The sequence below is a fragment of the Panthera onca genome, chromosome F2 (assembly GCF_046562875.1).
Source record: "Panthera onca isolate mPanOnc1 chromosome F2, mPanOnc1 haplotype 2, whole genome shotgun sequence".
Taxonomy (NCBI): domain Eukaryota; kingdom Metazoa; phylum Chordata; class Mammalia; order Carnivora; family Felidae; genus Panthera; species Panthera onca.
Window position 1 is genome coordinate 74621596 of NC_138356.1, and position 18794 is coordinate 74640389.

The 18794-nt window shown below is 51.8% G+C and overlaps 2 protein-coding genes across 2 annotated transcripts in view; one reads left to right on the forward strand and one right to left on the reverse strand.

Moving 5' to 3' along the window:
• TG (thyroglobulin) overlaps positions 1 to 18794 on the forward strand; it is a 254995-nt gene that overhangs the window by 200580 nt on the left and 35621 nt on the right. Inside the window, exons 42-43 of the mRNA XM_078441635.2 lie at positions 16641 to 16805; positions 17837 to 18004. Coding sequence (XP_078297761.2) covers positions 16641 to 16805; positions 17837 to 18004 — 333 coding nt within the window. The remainder of the gene's footprint in view (positions 1 to 16640; positions 16806 to 17836; positions 18005 to 18794) is intronic.
• SLA (Src like adaptor) overlaps positions 1 to 18794 on the reverse strand; it is an 88786-nt gene that overhangs the window by 42581 nt on the left and 27411 nt on the right. The gene's annotated exons all lie outside the window — the stretch shown is intronic.

The following is an 18794-nucleotide window of genomic DNA, read 5'->3' on the forward strand; positions in this document are numbered from 1 at the left end:
CAAGGGTCTCTCCTAGAACACCCTCATTTTCCCATCTCCATGCTGGTCTGACTTTCAAACACTATAGGTTCCATGAAGGCAGGGAGCCACCTGTTTTGTCAGTGATCAGCGCCTGGTACTAGCATCTTCCATAGCCAGAGCAACCTTTACCTATTACTAGAAGGAAGTAAGGGGAGAGGGGAGGGAAAACCGGAGGGAAGGACAGAGGGAGCAGGTGTAACATAAAAAATAATTTAAAAAAACCCCTCCCCTCCCTTACAACTTCCTTAAGGCCTTAATCACTCTGATTCCCGGCAGCATCTGCCGTCCAAAGGGGGCCAGGCGTGGAATTATCCTGATAATAGACTCACAGCATCCGAGCCGTCTGCGTCCCCGGGGAACAGCCGAAATAGCTGGCCGGACATTCAGTGATAAGGCCTCTGCGATCAGCCTCCCCTCTCGAACGGAGTGAGGCCCCTTCACTGCCCTGCCCTGGCAGTTTCATCTCCTCAAACATAACAGTGACGAAACTGGCCCAGCCGCCTCTGAATGTGCCTTACTAGCCCCCCGGTGAGGTTAAGATCCGTGACAGAATGATGATGGCTTCCCCTAGCGTCCCCTCCAACGCTCTCATCCTGTGACGCCTTAACGCCTCTGTGCGATGTGCTTTTGTACTCACGACAAGATCCTGCTGCCGTCATCTAAAGCTGAGCAAGCTCAGAGCCGGCCGAGATGTAATTTACGGCGGTGTCATCCATTCATCGGCGCCTGGACGCGTGTGAAATTGTTAGCCGGCATCTACTTCATTGTCCGCTGAGCCACGACTAATTACATGCAGCGGCGTGCGTTGGATGAGGAGGACAGGGAGGGACAGGCGAGCTCGGTGGCTTAAAATATCCTTGGCCGAAGCGAAATTCAACCCCGGAAGGCTTCTTTCGACTGGAGAATATTTCCCTAGTTTTCACTTTAGTTTGAGTAGCAATACCATTATAAATAACAACTACACTCTGGATAGTGCTTTAGCTCACTTCATTTTTGGAAGAACTCTTTTGAAATGTCAATTATGAGCTTAATGATTCTTTCTTTTTTTTTTTTTTCTTAAGTTTATGTATTTTGAGAGAGAGCGAGTGGGGGAGGGGGAGAGACAGAGGGGGAGAGAGAGAATCCCAAGCAGGCTCCGCGCGGCCAACACAGAGCCTGATGCGGGGCTCGAACCCACAAAACCAGGACAGCATGACCCGAGCCGAAACCAAGAGTCGGTCACTTAACCGACTGAGCCACCCGGGAGCCCCAGTGATTGCTTCTACTTATAAGAAACCTAACGTATATAACACTTCACATGTTGTTTCATGAATTCTCCCCAACAAACGAATGAGGCGAATCCTCTCCTTGCCCTCATTTTGCATGAAGGAAACTGAGGCCCAGGGAACTTAAATCACTCTTCTAAAGACACACAGCGCTAAGAAGGATTGCTGGACTTGAGCTTGGACTCGCGGACCCCATGGCCCATGCTCTGGATGCTACACCTTGAGACCCAATATGCCCATTTTACAGATGGGGAAACCAAGACCCAGAGAGTAAGGCCACTTGCCAAGTTGTCAGTGCAAGATTCGATACGATTTCTCCAATCCCAATGCCCATGTTCTGTGCAGTTTTCCTATAGCTCTAATAATTTCTATCTGTTTCCACCTGACACATCAGAAGGGGATGATGTTGGAAATAATGTGAAATGGACTCCAGGAGCTCAGCAGGAGCAGGAACTCAGAGGCTTTGCCTATTCAGCTCATAGAGGTGCATCAACACCTTAGCCAGAGTCCCCTGGGAGTGCCTGCCTGGGAAGGTTTGGGGAGTGGGTCTCCTTGAATTGAGGGCCCAGGGGCTGTCAGGGCCACCCTGTGTTCAGGGTGGGGGCTGGGCTCACACCTCACACCCCGCTGGGGCTAATACAAGGCAAAGAAATAGCCACCACAGTGGAAAAGGCTGAGCCCATCCAAACGCAGGAGGCCTCACGGGGCAGGGTTGGCGTGTGAGGCTCAGGCCTGAAGATACAGACACCAGGAAAGGCCAGGACCGAGGGTCTCAGTCCAGCTGGTCAAGCAGACACAGTTTCCCCTCAGGAACCCCAAAGAGCGTGTCCACCGTGACCTCTCCGGTGTGGATGTTGGGTGGGAGCCCCGGACAGCCCGCTTAACCTGCGGCCCATTCCCCCCACCGCTGTGGCCGGCTCAAGGATTCCAACCTGGAACCCGGTTCCAGCACCCTCTAGCTGAATCCCCGGGGACTCCCTGACTCCTCCCTTTGCACATGGCACACGGGAAGGCCTTTCTAGGCCGGTGCCTGGCCTCCTGGTCTTGCTTTTCGTCCAGGTTCCCCTTCTGACAAAGACCCCTCCGGGGAGGGGCGAGTACCAGGCCTGTCTCCTTTCTGCTCTTCTCCCACTCTCTGCTTCAATCACCACTGATGCCATCCGGACAGCCCAGGTCACGCCCTTTGTGTGCTGTCCTCTGAGGGGCCGCCCTGACCCCCTCGGGCCCAGGAGTCAACCACTTCCTCTCCTGTACTCTCAAGGCCACGGGTGTTCACCAGAACCTCAGACCACACACACAGTGCACGTCTCTAGGGCAGGTGTCCTGAGCCCTTTGTCCTGGTCGGGAGCCGGCCAGTGGCATTGCTGAAGGAAGGGAAGGGAGAAGAAAGTAAAGGAAGGGCGAAATGGTGAGAGGGAGGCAGTCCGGAGGGGACTGGGAGGAAAAGAGTCACTGGACGTGACTTTCTCACTTCCAGAAGTCTTTGCTAGGTTGCACAATCTTCCGGACCCTCCTGTTTCTTGGGGCGGAATTCACACATCATGGCTGGCTGCAGGAGTCAAACCCAGCAGGGAAAACAAGTGACTCAGGAAAATTGAGGAGGCCAGGCTTCCATTCTGGGCCAGCTTTCTCCCAGCACAGGCACCTGTGGGGTCACCTCCCTCAACCTCTGTCCTTCCACCTTGACCTCAGGTACAAGGATACAGTGCTGGGCAAGGAGCTGCCCTTGGTGCCATGCGCGTGTCAACCCCACCGGCCCGCACGACAAACCTAAGAGGTGTGGACAAGATCCCACCTTTGCGAAACGAATTCGGTGAGGTGAATCGATTTGCCCGGAATGACAAAGCCACCACATGGCAGAGCGGGGATTCGAACGCAAGTCTTTCTGGTTTCTAAATCCATGCCCTTGCCCGCTTTTCTACACTGGGAGTTGTTTCCAAGGTTTCAGGGTAGTGCGAGGTGGTCCTGGGCAATGAAGGGCGGGTGTGCAGGTGTCGTGCTGGTCGTATCCACAGAACTAACATTGGTAGAAGCAGAGGAAGCTGGGCAGAGCTGCTCACACAGTGCCTTTCTTGCACCCCTCGCCACAGGTCTGTGAGGCAGGTAATCTGTAGCTCAGGGACTGAGGTGTAGAGATGTAATTTCTTCAAAGCCAAAAAATAAGAAGGTGGTGAAGTCACAGTTCAACTCCAAGCTGTGAGGCTCCCCGCCTCAGCGCCGCTCTCTCCCCGTCATCCCGCTCAGCCTGCCAGCCGACCATCCGGCCATTCATTCCAGTCCCATCCTGCTGGATCCATGTCTAGGGGAGGCCTCCAGCGCACACGCTCCGTGTTAGACTCCGGGGGTGAAGGACTAGCCATCCCAACCTCTGTCGTCAGGAGTGCGTCTTCGGGAGGCTCCGGTGCCCAGTAGTTTACTGAGAGCCTGCGGAGTGCTGTGCACCGTTTTCGGCACCAAGGCTGCAAAGACAAATGATTCGGTGGCATTCCTAAAAGGCTGTCTGCAACCCCCTGGGCAAGAGCCTTTCCTGACTCTCCATCGCTGTCCTATAAGCTATGGTTGACCACCCTCTGAAATTCGTCTCTTGCTTGGGCTGGATTCCTCTCAGATTTACTCCTCATAACGCCTCGATGCAAATGCCCCTTTTCACTCAGGAGAAAAAATAGGCCCATCCATCTGTCCGTCTGTCCACCTGTCCATCCATCCATCCATCCATCCATCCACCCATCCATCCTTCTGTCCATCTGTCCATCTGTCCACCCGTCCGTCCATCCATCCATATATCCATCTGTCCATCTGTCCATCCATCTGTCCATCCATCCATCCGTCTGTCCCCTCACTCATAGTCACTGGCTCACTAACTCAAAACCTACTTATCTGGGTCCCAGACCCTGTTCTGGGGGTGCCGGGATACTTGGGACCCATTTCCTTTCTTCTTTAGCTCATGTGGTTAGTCAGTCCCCTGAACCCATCTGCCATCTGACCCCCCTCCCCTAGAGTGGCTATTTCAAGAAAGTCTGGCGTGTATGTGTGTGTGGTTGTATGTCTGTGTATACCCAAGTGTGTGTCTGTGTGTATATGTGCGTTTCTGTCTGCGACCGTGCGTGTTCCCGAGTGTATGCGTGTCTGGTGTGACAGAATGCGTGAATGTGTCTTTGTGTGTGTGTCTCTGAGTGTGTATAATCTTCCAGGGCCCACGCTTTCCCTGTCTTCTACCCCGTGCGCTGGCCCAGCTGGTCCCCAAAACAAAGCTACAGGAAGACATAGAAAGAAACATCCAGGCACTTTTGCAAGCTCTAATTACGAAATTATTTTTAAAAAGCCACCTATACCCAACGCGGATGGATGAATTGCTGATTGAGGACGGACGGAGAGCGTCCCTGCATTCTAAATGCCGTGGAAATAAGGGGCCTGTCATTGCCTCAGCTATCACACAGAGTGTCCCTTTTAAAGGGTGATAGCTTTGCCTGGGAAACCGGTACTTTTCAGTGGCAAGCATTTAAATGGTTTCTGACAGCCAGAAGGTGACTGAGGCAATTAGGTGTAATGTTTGTGACAGACAGAAAAAGGCATTTTGGCAAGGCTGCAGGAACCTGGAGGAAAAAACACGACAGGAGAGCAAGCTCTGATCTGAAGGGCAGAGCCACGGCCCGGCTCCTCCCCCTTCCCAAGCTGAAGAAGTGTCTGCGAGGTGTCCCCTCGGAGGGCTCTCCCGACAAATGCCCAGGCGAGGCCTCCACAGGTAAAAGGGACAGGTGTATGGCCGAGCCACATTGGAGGCCAGTGTTTGCCACGGAGGCTGGAGAAGGGAGGAAGAGTCCAGAAATCCGCCTTCATCCCCGTTCCCTCTGGCAGATGGATGCTGGCGGAGCGGTGGCTGTGGAGACAAACAGCCCGGATCCAGCTCCCGACAGTGTGGACACAGTCAGTGGGGAATCGAAGTTTGCAAATAAAATACGCCAAGGTACAGCCTCCCTGCAGGGCAGTTTGGCAGCTCATCGTGAAAAACCAAAAGTGTTTCAAAACTATTTCTATACAGAATGCAGAGCGGGGCCCCTGGGCCTTGAATTAAGTGGTGGGTTCTTAGCTATGACGCCGAAGGTACCAGCGGCAAAGAAAAAGAGCTAACGCTGCGCTTCATCAATGTTAAAAATTCTGAGCTACAAAAGCTACCATTAAGAAACTGGAAAAGACTGGGGCCCCTAGGTGGCTCAGTCGGTGAAGCGTCCGACTCTTGGTTTCAGCTCAAGGTCACGATCTTGCCATCATGAGATGGCATCATGAGATTGCCATCATGAGATGTCAGCTGTGCTGACAGCTCAGAGCCTGGAACCTGCTTCAGGTTCTGTGTCTCCCCCTCTCTCTGCCCCTCCCCTGCTTATGCCCTCTCTCTCTCTGTCTGTCTGTCTCTCTCTCAAAAATAAAATAAACATTAAAAAGTTTAAAAAATAAAAAAAAAAAAGAAAGTGGAAAAGACAGACTGGGAGAAGACATTTGCAAATCATCTATTCGACAAGGGACCTGTATCTGGGATATACACAGAACACTTCTAACTGAATAAGAGAAAGACAAATAAACCCATTTAAAAATGGGCCACGGGGCTAAATAGATATGTCTCCAAAGATGTCCAAATGGCCCATAAGCACATGGAAAGATACTCAACGTCATCAGACACTAGGGAAGTGAAAATCAAGACCACAACGAAATACCACTTTATACCCGCTAGGACTGCTGGACTACTAATAACTTTTTGAGATGATAAGAACTGGCAAGGATGTGGGGAAGTAGGAGCATTCACACACTGCTTGTGGGGGTACAAAGTGGTGCAACTGCTTTAGGAAACATTTCGGCAGCTTCTCAGGAGGTCGAAATAGGGGAAGCACGTAACCCTGCAATTCTACCCCTAGGTACACAACTGAGAGAACTGAAAACACACACACACACACACACACACACACACACCCCTGAACATGCGTATTCATAGCAGCATTATTTAGAATCGCCAAAAAGTGTAAACAACCCAGATGTCCACTGGCGGATGCAAAGATAAGCTAAATAGGGTAGACGTCTACCATAGAATATGATTCAGCAATAAAACGGAACAAAGTGGTGCTACGTGGATGAAGTGGAAGGATCTAGACACAAAAGGCCACATGTTGCGCGATTCCATTTTTATGAAATGTTCAGAACAGGCAAATCTGCCGAGACAGAAAGTGGATTAGTGGTTGCCTGGGGCTGGGTGTGAGGGTGGCACTGGGGAATGACAGCTAATGGGTTCATGGTTTCTTTGTGGGACAATGAACAGATTCTAAAATTAGATCCTGGTGATGCTTGCATGACTGTGAATATAGCTAGAAACCGCTGAACCGTTTGCTTTGAGTGAGCAAACTGTACGATACGTAAGTTACATCTCAATAAAACCATTTTCTCAACACAGCTGTAGATGCCGAGACACAAAGCTTTAAAACCTATATAAATGTTCATCACATATGTATGATACATCGTGCACAAATATTTGCCTTTAATATTTTCACACAGTGTCTCTTTAGTGAGAAACCATTAAATGTCGGGCGAGCAGCTCGTGCAACACGTTTTTTTAATGATCTGTCAGAAGAAAAGCGTCCTTTCTGACCTCCTAATGCCTTTGTATGAGGAAATCATCCAGGATATGTGAATAGATTTAGCTGTAACGGTGTATGTCCATTGCAGCTTTGTCCAGAAGGTCGCAAAACTGGAAACAATCATTGCTATCGTTTATTGAATACACAGAGCTGGTAGCATACTCCACCATTACAATGCAAAGCATCTTTTGTCTTCCACAACAATCCTGCGGGGAAGCCATCGGTATCATTCTAGTCCTTCCGATAGCTGAGGATAGAGTCTCCAGTCAAACGTCTATGAAGCAGAGCTGGGATTTTCATCCAATTCTGTCAGATTCCACAGCCTTCCGTTGTTCCTGCCCTCCCTATGACTCTCCCTAGCAAAGTACCTGATTGCACAATGGCTTGAGAAACAGTCTCGTAACTGAATAGGCAACAGGACAGAATGATATTCACGGTTGACTCGTAGGTGAAAAATACGGGTTCAGCACCGGTGTGAGCTCACTTATTTCCTACATATACATATATAGACAGAAGTATTCATGCATGCATATATATACACACACACACGCACTGACAGTATTTAACAGTGGTGTTCCTTTAGTGGGAGGATTACGTGTAATTTTCTTTGTGTTGCTCACCTATATTTCCCATTGTGGATTTTTTGTGCTGCGATTTTTACTCTAAAACTTCCAAAAGTTCTTGGGGTGCCTGGGTGGCTCAGTCGGTTGAGCATCCGACTTCAGCTCAGGTCATGATCTCGCGGTCTGTGAGTTAGAGCCCCGCGTCGGGCTCTGTGCTGACAGCTCGGAGCCTGGAGGCTGCTTCCGATCCTGTGTCTCCCTCTCTCTGCCCCTCCCCCGCTCATGCTCCGTCTCTGTCTCTGTCTCTCTCTCTGTCAAAAATAAACATTAAAAAAAATTCCAAAAGTTGTGTTTAAATAAACTAAGGTAACACCAGTGGATACAGGACCATGCACGCCAGGCTTTTTCTTTCTTTCTTTCTTTTTTTTTTTTTTTGTACTTTAGGATATTTTTTTCTTTTTTTTTTCAATATATGAAATTTATTGTCAAATTGGTTTCCATACAACACCCAGTGCTCATCCCAAAAGGCTTTTTCTAGGGCACAAAGAGATTTGGCATTTTGGCAAGGCTTTGATGACAGTGAGGCTGGTTTTGGGGACCACCCTTCTTAGTCAGGCCTGCCTCCCTTCTCCCTCAGGGATCCTCCTTCTGTTCCACCCTCAGTGCCCCTGCAGTGTTCTTAGATGGCCTTGGCCATGCCTCTTGCCCACTGATCGGCTTATGCAGTTAAGCGATAATGAGTGCCTTCTTCTTGACGCGAGTCCTTTATATTTTAGTATAGAATTAATATTTTCAATGTAATTTAATTTTTTTCTAATTACAAATACCACATAAGTTCATTGGAAGCAAACATAGAATATTCTGAAAGGTACAAAAAGCCAATAAAACTCATCCGCCACTCCCTCGCCTTGAATTAATAGGGGATTCTGGGAATTGATACAGCTGGGCTATATCAAGACCCTAGTGGGGGCAGTAGGCAATGGGTGAGAGGGCAAAGGATGCCCATGAATTCCTCATGATCTCTGCCATCAATGGAGGCAGCATGGCATCATGGGAAAGCCACAGCATCTTGGGATTAAAAAGAAACCAAACAACTGACTTCTTACCCCTTTCCCCTGGTATTAGCAGGTTACTAAGCTTCTTTGACACTGTCTCTTGAGTAGACCCCCAATTCTTTTTGAATAAGTGGGGAATGGACAAGAGAATGATTACATAAGTAGCGTAGTTTCCTTTTAAGTGATATCGGTTCTTTCTGCCTCATAGGGTGGTTGTGGGTATTTAAGACAATGTAAGCGAGAGCTCTATATAACACAGAATGTGGTACAGTTGTCAATGCGTGTCAAAGCAACTCAAAGTGGTGTCTCTTGTGTCTGACTCCTTCCATGGGAGAAGCAGACCTTCCCAGCTTTCACTGTCCTGAACACCCCTGCAAAGACCTTGCTTCTGAGTCACCAGTCACCAGCCACACATGAGTGGCATGGAAAATAAGGGTCTGTGCTGTATTTAGTTAGCGTTGTTTTTAGTGGTAGATGGTGCAGTGGAGGGCGAAACAGCAAGCCTCGTAATCTCTGGCTCTGCTACTTTCATGCCAAGACCTTGAACAAATTATCTACCCACTCTGAGCCTCAGTCTCTCCATCTATAAAGTGGGGATGGTAATACTTACAAGGTTATCGTGGGGATCACGTGAGAAAATGCGCAGGAATGACCTGGCTTTTAAAAGGTGCTCTGTAAAGGTTCAATTCTCCTCCCCCTCCCTTGGAAAGTCTATATAATTTATCTTATTTTTTTAATGTTTATTTATTTTTGAGAGAGAGACAGAGACAGAGACAGAGTGCGAGCAGGGGAGGGGCAGAGAGAGAGGGAGACACAGAATCCGAGGCAGGCTCCCGGTTCTGAGCTGTCGGCACAGAGCCCGACGCGGGGCTCGGACCCACGAACCGTGAGATCATGACCTGAGCTGAAGTTGGACGCTTAACCGACTGAGCCACTCAGGTGCCCCAAAAAGTTTATATAATTTAAAGATAGAAGGATGGAGGCAGGGGGAGGCTGAGAGGCCCAGCAGGGCCCGGCAGATACCCCACAACAGGGAGGAAGCATCCGGACAGGAAGACTTGCCTCCTGCTCAGTTCCCTGAACCACAGAGAAATCAGGCTACTTTTTGACTTTTGCAATGAGCCGTGATTTCTGAAGGACTACCCCACTTTCGTACACTGAAAGTTGTTTTCAAAGGTTTAAAAAGAGCGGCAGTGTTGGGGCTCCTGGGTGGCCAAATCGGTTAAGCGTCTGACTTCAGCTCGGGTCACGATCTCAGGGTTCATGAGCTCCACGTCAGGCTCTCTGCTGTCAGCACGGAACCTGCTTCCGATCCTCTGTCCCCGCCCCTCTCTCTGCCCCTCTCCCCCACTTATTCTCTCTCTTCCTCAAAATAAATAATCAAACTTTAAAAAACAAAAAGAAGAGTGGCAATTAGAATTAAGCAATGCAGCGTGGACGTGTGGTTGTCCCCTGATCGCGCTAATTGAGCTTAAGGGCAATAGAGGTAACAGGAGCCGGTAGGGCATTTTCTCCGCACCGGTTCGGTACCCAGCGCATTTCACGAACCCCTTGCGGCAAGTGTGTGAGGCGGGTGCTTTACAGCCGAGGGGCTGAGGCTTAAACAGGTGGAGTGTTTTCTACACACCCACACTTCTTCACCAAAGAAGAAGGACCCCCACTGAGCCTCCGTTCACACGCCCTCCTAGGCTGGGATTTGTACCAGGATCTAGTGTTAAGATCCTTCAAGAGAACAGCAACACTGGAGCTGATGATTTTCGAAGGACGTGAGCAAGGCCAAAGATACACCCTTTTTTTCCCCCTCGTTCAAATTCTCTGGGCTTCCTTCCACCAGCTAAAACCAAGACCTGCTGATTCCTGAGGACAAAGAGGAGGGAGAGATGTGCTCTTACGCCCTAAGACTAAGATGTCAGTGTGGAAGTTGTGTTCACTATAATCCCTTTGAAGTTTTGCCCAAACTCAAGTCCTACAAGTTAGAGTAAAACTTGTGCTTTTGGGGGATTAAGAAGGTGATTTCAGTGTAGAAAACATTAGGGAGGCTACTAGCACCGATGTGCGTGTATGGAGGCTTTAAGCAAAGTCCGTCTCTGCCTTCGCTTCCAGAATGCTCTTGGAGCTGCCTGGGCAGCTCAGTAATGTCCCCCAGTTCATCTGTCTGCACCATTCTTGTGGCTTCTGTGTCGAGCCCCTTCCCAGGAGGGGAGCTGGTGCCAAGCAGTTGAAGTGACACCTGGCTCATGCCTCCTGCTATCTCTTCACACCCTGTGACCCTGGTGGGCTCCCCGCCTCAGCGCCGCTCTCTCCCCGTCATCCCGCTCAGCCTGCCAGCCGACCATCCGGCCATTCATTCCAGTCCCATCCTGCTGGATCCATGTCTAGGGGAGGCCTCCAGCGCACACGCTCCGTGTTAGACTCCGGGGGTGAAGGACTAGCCATCCCAACCTCTGTCGTCAGGAGTGCGTCTTCGGGAGGCTCCGGTGCCCAGTAGTTTACTGAGAGCCTGCGGAGTGCTGTGCACCGTTTTCGGCACCAAGGCTGCAAAGACAAATGATTCGGTGGCATTCCTAAAAGGCTGTCTGCAACCCCCTGGGCAAGAGCCTTTCCTGACTCTCCATCGCTGTCCTAGAAGCTATGGTTGACCACCCTCTGAAATTCGTCTCTTGCTTGGGCTGGATTCCTCTCAGATTTACTCCTCATAACGCCTTGATGCAAATGCTCCTTTTCACTCAGGAGAAAAAATAGGCCCATCCATCTGAGAGCCTGCGGAGTGCTGTGCACCGTTTTCGGCACCAAGGCTGCAAAGACAAATGATTCGGTGGCATTCCTAAAAGGCTCTCTGCAACCCCCTGGGCAAGAGCCTTTCCTGACTCTCCATTGCTGTCCTAGAAGCTATGGTTGACCACCCTCTGAAATTCGTCTCTTGCTTGGGCTGGATTCCTCTCAAATTTACTCCTCATAACGCCTCGATGCAAATGCTCCTTTTCACTCAGGAGAAAAAATAGGCCCATCCATCTGTCCGTCTGTCCACCTGTCCATCCATCCATCCATCCATCCATCCACCCACCCATCCATTTACCCATCCATCCATCCATCCATCCATCCATCTGCCCATTTGTCCATCCGTCCATCCGTCTATCCATCCATCCATCCATCCGTCCATCTGTCTATCCATCCATCCATCCATCCGTCTATCCATCCATCCATCCGTCTGTCCATCCATCCATCCACCCATCCATTTACCCATCCATCCATCCATCCATCCATCCATCCATCCATCCATCTGCCCATTTGTCCATCCATCCATCCATCTGTCCATCCATCCATCTATCCGTCCCTGCATCCATGCATCCACCCATCCATCCATCCATCCATCCCCTCACTCATAGTCACTGGCTCACTAACTCAAAACCTACTTATCTGGGTCCCAGACCCTGTTCTGGGGGTGCCGGGATACTTGGGATCCATTTCCTTTCTTCTCTAGCTCATGTGGTTAATCAGTCCCCTGAACCCATCTGCCATCTGACCCCCCTCCCCTAGAGTGGCTGTCTATTTCAAGAAAGTCTGACGTGTATGTGTGTGTGGTTGTATGTCTGTGTATACCCAAGTGTGTGTCTGTGTGTATATGTGCGTTTCTGTCCACGACCGTGCGTGTTCCCGAGTGTGTGTGTGTCTGGTGTGACAGAATGCGTGAATGTGTCTTTGTGTGTGTGTGTGTGTCTGTGTGTGACTATACTGTGAATGTATCTTTCTGTCTGTGACTGTGTGTTTCCATCTGTGTGCTTGGACAGGAGCAGGTCCTGCGTCTGAGATGACTGTAATGGCTGACGGAGGTCAAGGTCCCTTATGATGTTCAGAGGCTTCAGGGAGAAAAAGCAGTGGTCAGCGATCGTGGTTTTGCTCTGCACTATTTTAAAGGTTAAAACACACACACACACACACACACACACACACACACACACCCCAAACAGAAACTCATTGCCCTTTAATAGCTAGGTCAGACTTACATAAGCGTAGGCCCGGGGCCCAGAGGCCAAAGACTTTGCTGCCTCCAAACCCTACAAGGGCTCCTCCAGCCCTCACGGTGCTAACTGCACCATTCACCACGCGGAGGTCACCCACCGTCTTCAGCATGTCCTTAGTGACCCTTAGAGTGTGGCTTGTCATTCCCATTCAGATGAGGAAATCAAGGCCCCCAGATGCCAGTCATTTGCCCTGAGCCACTTCATCAGCAGTTACCAGGGCCGACGTGTGAACCTGATTTCTTCTGCCAGGTTCAGGCGGGACTGACGGCCTGGTCTGCGGACTCTAGACAGGCCCGGGCGGTGTCCCTGGCTCTGTCCCCAAAGCCCTTGTTCTTCGTGCAGCTCTGCACGCCATGCCCTGCTCCAACCGGATGCTTTAAAGCAAGGGCTGAGCCGGCCGTTGACTTGCTTAACCAGTGATTTTCCATGAAGAAAGACATCTCCTTCAGCAAGATCAATGAGGTCGACACACTCGAGGGAGAGGAAAGTTCTCTAAGCCATCACGCAGCATTGCTGTAACCCACGCCTCTAACCACTTCCTGACAGTATCGGGGGCCCTGGCTTTTTATAGTTGCACACGGTGCTGAAAACATTCGAGGCCCCCACCCTGAGTTCTGTGTCCTCACGGCCTACCTGCGGGTGAAGCTGGGCTCAGCGGCCCCACCTCAGCAGCCAGCAGATTACCAGCTCAATGTGCAACTTAGAACACGGGACTGTGGGGCTCCTGGGTGGCTCAGTCAGTTGGGCACCTGATTTCGGCTCAGGTCACGATCCCGCGGTTTGTGGGTTCAAGCCCCGCGTCGGGCTCTGTGCCGGGAGCTTGAAGCCTGCAGCCTGCTTTGGATTCTGTGTCGCCCCCTCTCTCTCTGCCCCGCCCCCACTCACACTCTGTCTCTCTCTCTGAAAGACAAATGAACATTAAAAAAAAAAAAAAAAGAACATGGGTCTTTGACCTTTTATACCTCGAGCGTGTGTGTGTGTGTGTGTGTGTGTGTGTGTGTGTTCTCTTAAGACAAATCAGATCCGGTGGCTCTCCGAAAAGCTGGACCCCTCGTCATTGAAGAGATAAACCCGTGGGCTAAGTCATCTGGACCCTTATGTATTATCACCGTGGTTGAGTTCTGGCTCTGGGCTGCCCGGTTGTTTGACTTTCATGGCTACTTATTCTCACCACGAGCTCAGGCGTTCGGACTCTGTGTGTCACCGATGCTGAAACTCAGAGCAAGCTGCTGGCTGGAGATTAGTGGTGCAGGAAGCTTGCTTTGTGTGTTTCGTAGCAAACCCCACTGATGACAAGAGCCTCTGAGCTTCCCTAAATGGGTTGAAGACAGAAAACCAATGCAGAGGACCCCTCCCTATCTTGAGTGCGGGGACCAAGCAGCCAGCCCCATTCTGAGTGACCCGGAGCTGTCCGGAAGGGCTCCCAGGGACCAGGGTACGTTGCTGCCGACAGGATCCACACCCTACAGGCTTTCGTCTCTCTGGGCTGGGGTTGAAATTGGCCTCACCCCTGACTCTGGCCACAAGGTTCCTCCTTGGTCTGGACAACTAAGTAGAGTAGTAATGTCTCCACCTTTCATCAAGAAGCTGCCAGGTGTATGTGAAAGGCTGACCGGGTGGCTGAAGGCTTGGCCACGGAGCCTGACTGCCTGCATTTAGATTCCACATCTGTCTCCACCCAGTCCTGTGACCCTGACCAAGTCGTTTGCCTCTCTGCGTCCCGCGCCCCGCATCCATAAAAGGAGACGATAATATCATCCGCCTCATGCGATGGTGGTGAGGCACCAACTAATATGCGTAAAATGCTGAGGACACGCGAGGAACATTCCATCGCGCACGGGCACACACTCCACCAGGGTTCGCCCTTCTGATTCTTGGACATCTCACCCTCGGGGGGCGCACGTGGTGCCGATACCACCGCGGCCAAGGTACTCGGGAGGGAGAGGTGCTGGGTGACTTGTGAAGTCACCATGTGGAGTCGGCAGCAGGCTGGGGACCGTGTTCAGCTGCGTCAGACCGCATTTGGCTTCTGAGACGCGGAGCCTCAACCCTCCTGGCGGCCAGAACCAGTCCCGGCCCCCGGCCCTCTCCCCGCCCTCTGGGTGTCTGCCCCACCCAGTGCTGCCCTCAGCTGCCAGCCCTACCCGAGGGATGGCCTGGCCTCATTGCCATGCCCATGCTCTGCCCATGACCTTCAGTCCTGACTGTGAGACATAGAGACCCCTGGGACCTCCTGGGGGCGGTTCTGGAACACGCTCTGTTATTTCAGGTACTGTGTCCAGCAGGGATCTCCGGAGGATGGGTCTCCTCCCCTCTGGGCATCTATCTATTGTCTGTTTTACACAAGGGCGAACAGCACCAATGACTCAGGTGCACACGGGCACCTTGCTGTCCAGCTTCCAGAAGGCCTTCCTCTGCACTACTTTATTCATCCTCTCAGAGACCCAGTGACAGCGGCGGCCTCGGTATACCCATTTCTGCATTTCTGCTGATTTTTGTTTCTGACGTTTTAGCCCAGGGTAGGGTCTAGAATGGAAACGTATTCTGTGGAGCCAGCCAGATCAGTGTTGTCTTTACGTTGGAGTGAGAGGGTACGTATGGTTCGACTCAAGAACACAGCATCTTGTTCTGGATATAAAAACAGGTGCGGCCTAATGTAGGGGGTGGGGGTTAGAGCATGGCCAAGGCGGACTGCTTGGACTGGGGTCTTAGCTCTGCCGGTCACCAGCTGCGTGATGTTGGGCAAGATCCTGAGCCTTTCTGTGCCTGGATTTCCCCCTCTCTGAGACAGAGGGGGAAATAACCTTTACCTCTGGGGGTTGTGGAGAGGATTTAATCAGTTAATATGTATGAAGTGCTCACAACTCTACCCGAAATTCAGCAAATACTTAGTAAATGTTAGCTATCTTATTAGTTTTCGTTGCCAAGCTCCCGGTTCCTGGTACATATTAGGTGCTCAGTGAATGAGAATTTCCCTTTCCTCTTGGAGCCTCAGTTTGCTAACCTGCAAAATGGGACTGCCAGTCGTACCTACCTCGTATTAGTGTTGCAGAGGTTGCGTGAGACGGGCACACAGAGTTCCCAGGAGGGTTGGTACCTGGCAGGCGGCTGGAGGCAGCCAGTACGTGGTACCGTCCGGCCCAGGCCCCTCAGTACAGAGCTGGGTCAGGGAACTGGAAACTCTCTGCCTGGGGTCCCGGAGCCTAACAAACTCTGGAGCCCAGCTGCCTGGATCCGCGGGCTGGCTCGGCCCCTGACAGCATTTGTGGCTTTAGGCAAGTTCCTGAATTTCCCTGTTTCTCTGTTTTCATATCTGTGACAAGGGGGACAATAACAGCAGCTAACTTACTAGCTCTTGTGAGGATTCACGAGATAAAGCGGGGGAAGCTCTTAAGAATCAGAGTGCTCGACCGCAGACGAAGGGCCCTGGGGCTGCACCCCAGTCGAGGCACTCAGCCCACCTCTTCCGCCCTGGGCGGATGACCGGTCCCACCAACAGTCCAGGCAGGGCGGATGGACCTCCTGCCATTGCCACCAGCCGTGTTCCTAGAAGGGAAATGTTCCCAGCAAGCCGGCATCTGACAGATTTGCACAAACTCTGCAGGCACGATTCACTTGTACAGTGACTGCGTTTCCATCACCTTCTAGGTGGGCATCTATTTCAAAGTCTAATTCTATCTTCACTGAGCCAGGAAACATGCTATTTAAGGAGACCTGGGAGGTGGGGCAGGGCGTGGCCCCACAGTTCTCTTCGCACAGGACAGTTCTGGTCCTTGTCCTTGTTCAACCACCATTGGTCCTCGGCCTTAATATACAAATTGACTCAGTGGATCACTCTGTCCAGTGCCCGCACTTCACAGGTGAGGAAACTGAGGCCCGGAGAGACATTCATTCGTGATCACACAGCATGTTGATACGATATTGATCCGTCCTGACCTCCCAAATGCCTGTGGACATCCATGGGAAGGGTCCTGGGACTTCCAAGTGTGGATGAAAGATACAGAGCCCTGATGTGGCCCTGAGGTCTCGGGCCGAGCTGGGGTGGGAAGGAGAACATCTAGACTACGTGTCCTGAGTCTGCCTTCTCTTCCAGGGTGGCTCCGCGTTCTCCCCAGCTGCTGTCATCAGCCAGGAGAGGGCTCGGCAGCAGGCAGCTGCTTTGGCAGAGGAGGTCGGCTGCCCCCCCTCGTCCATCCAAGACATGGTGTCCTGCCTCCGCCAGAAGCCTGCTAGCGTCCTTAATGACGCCCAGACCAAGGTGGGCACCTGCATGCGCATTGGGGAGGGACACTCTCTAATCTTTTACAAGTGGAAAACCAGGCCTAGAAGGGACACCTGACCCACCCAAGGCCACGCGGTAGGCTGATGACCAGCCGGAACTGGAATGCACATTCCTGACCCCAGCACCGTGCCCGGGCCCAGTATGTGATGGACCAAACATGGGCACGGAAGGTGGACAGAACTGGCTGCACATTGGATTTAATCTGTAAGATATAAATACAAAATACAATAGGGGCCTTATACACTGGGAAGATAAAATGAAGTGACGCGTGCGAAGGGTCTCACCTGTGCCGGGACCGTGGTGGCACGGTGTCAGGTGACAGCCACACGGATTAAGCATTGTGGTCACAGCTGCAGTGGATCGGGGCCAGCCCATCCTCTTAGATAGGACAGCTGTGCGCTCCCCTTTCCAGACTCCGAAGACCCTGCTTCCAGCCCACAGTCTCGGGCTGTCCCTGACATTGATGAAGGGGACAGTAGCAGGAAGCTCTGTTGTCATCTCAGCCAAGGGCTTGATTCCTTCAGCTTTGGGCCCGGACCCACCGACCCGGAGCAGGTCTGACCCCCAGCTCCCCCAGGCGTGGGCTAGTGAGACAGCGGCTAGAGCTGATGAATTTCCCTTTTGGGTCCTGTCTCTGGCCACCGCCCGTCCCTCAGTCGGTGTCCTGCCTCCCTCACACACACCTACGGGCTCAGGCTTGCCCATTCCTCCCTGTGGATCCGTCCTCACCGCGGCACGGAAACCCTGGACAGCTCCCTGCGGACCACCCATCGCTCAGAGCGATACTTGCCTTCCTGTTGGCTGTGGCCCAACGTCCTTCCTACCTGTTGTTCTTGTCATTTTCCTCCGATTTCCCCACAAGGCCCCGGACGGATAGCCAGCGTCAGCATCCATTATGGTTAAAACCCGACCGGGTGAAGCAATGCAACTGATTCTTCTAGAACCATTTTTTTTAAAGAAAGGATAAAATCCATACACATAATGGCCTCCCTTTGCACCCAATGTAGCTCCTGGCCGTGAGTGGCCCTTTCCACTACTGGGGTCCTGTGGTTGACGGCCAGTACCTCCGCGAGGCTCCAGCCAGGGCACTGCAGAGGTCTCCGCGGACGAAGGTCGATCTGCTAATTGGGAGTTCTCAAGATGACGGGCTCATCAACAGAGCGAAAGCCGTGAAGGTAGGCGGGGCAGAGCCTCAGAGGTCCCCTAAAGACTGTGCCCCAGTGACTCTGGTCCTTAAAGCCTGACCGGGGGCCCAGAGTCATGGACTTACTTGCTCATTTACAAACCAATCGCTAAAAAACTGCTGTGGGCACAGGCTGCATAAGGACCGTGGGACATGGTAATGGGTGGAGTCGTTTTGGACCTAAGACACTTGCAAGGTTGTGAGCAACACAGACGTCTTCGCCTCCACATCCAAAACCCCATCTGTGAGCACATCGCCCCGGGAAGCAGCGAGCAGAGGCTGACCGAGGAGCTTGTGAGCTTCGGGCTTCCAGGCTGTGGGTGCCCCTGCTCCATGAGGGATGCTTGTCCCTCTGAGGGCTGGAGAAGGACAAAAGGGTGCCCTCTGCTATCCTGGCAAGGCAGCCCAAACACCATATGGGTTTTCTTACCTGGGGAAGCTGGGCGGGGTCATACCCTGCACCTGGCAAAGGCCGCTTCGTATGGCTGCTTGGAGACACAGCAAAGTGAGAGACAGTTGTGAGGTCTTCTGTCCCTTTTTTTTTTTTTAAGTTTATTTATTTATTTTGTGAGACAGAGAGAGAGAGTGTGAGCAGGGGAGGGGCAGAGAGAAAGGGAGAGAGAGAGAATCCCAAGTAAGCCCTGCACTGTCATCACAGAGCCCGATGCGGGGCTCGAACTCACAAACCATGAGATCATGACCTGAGCCGAAACCAGGAGTCAGGCGCTTAACCCATTGAGCCACCCAGGCGCCCCAGTCTTCTGTCTCTTTGAACACTCACT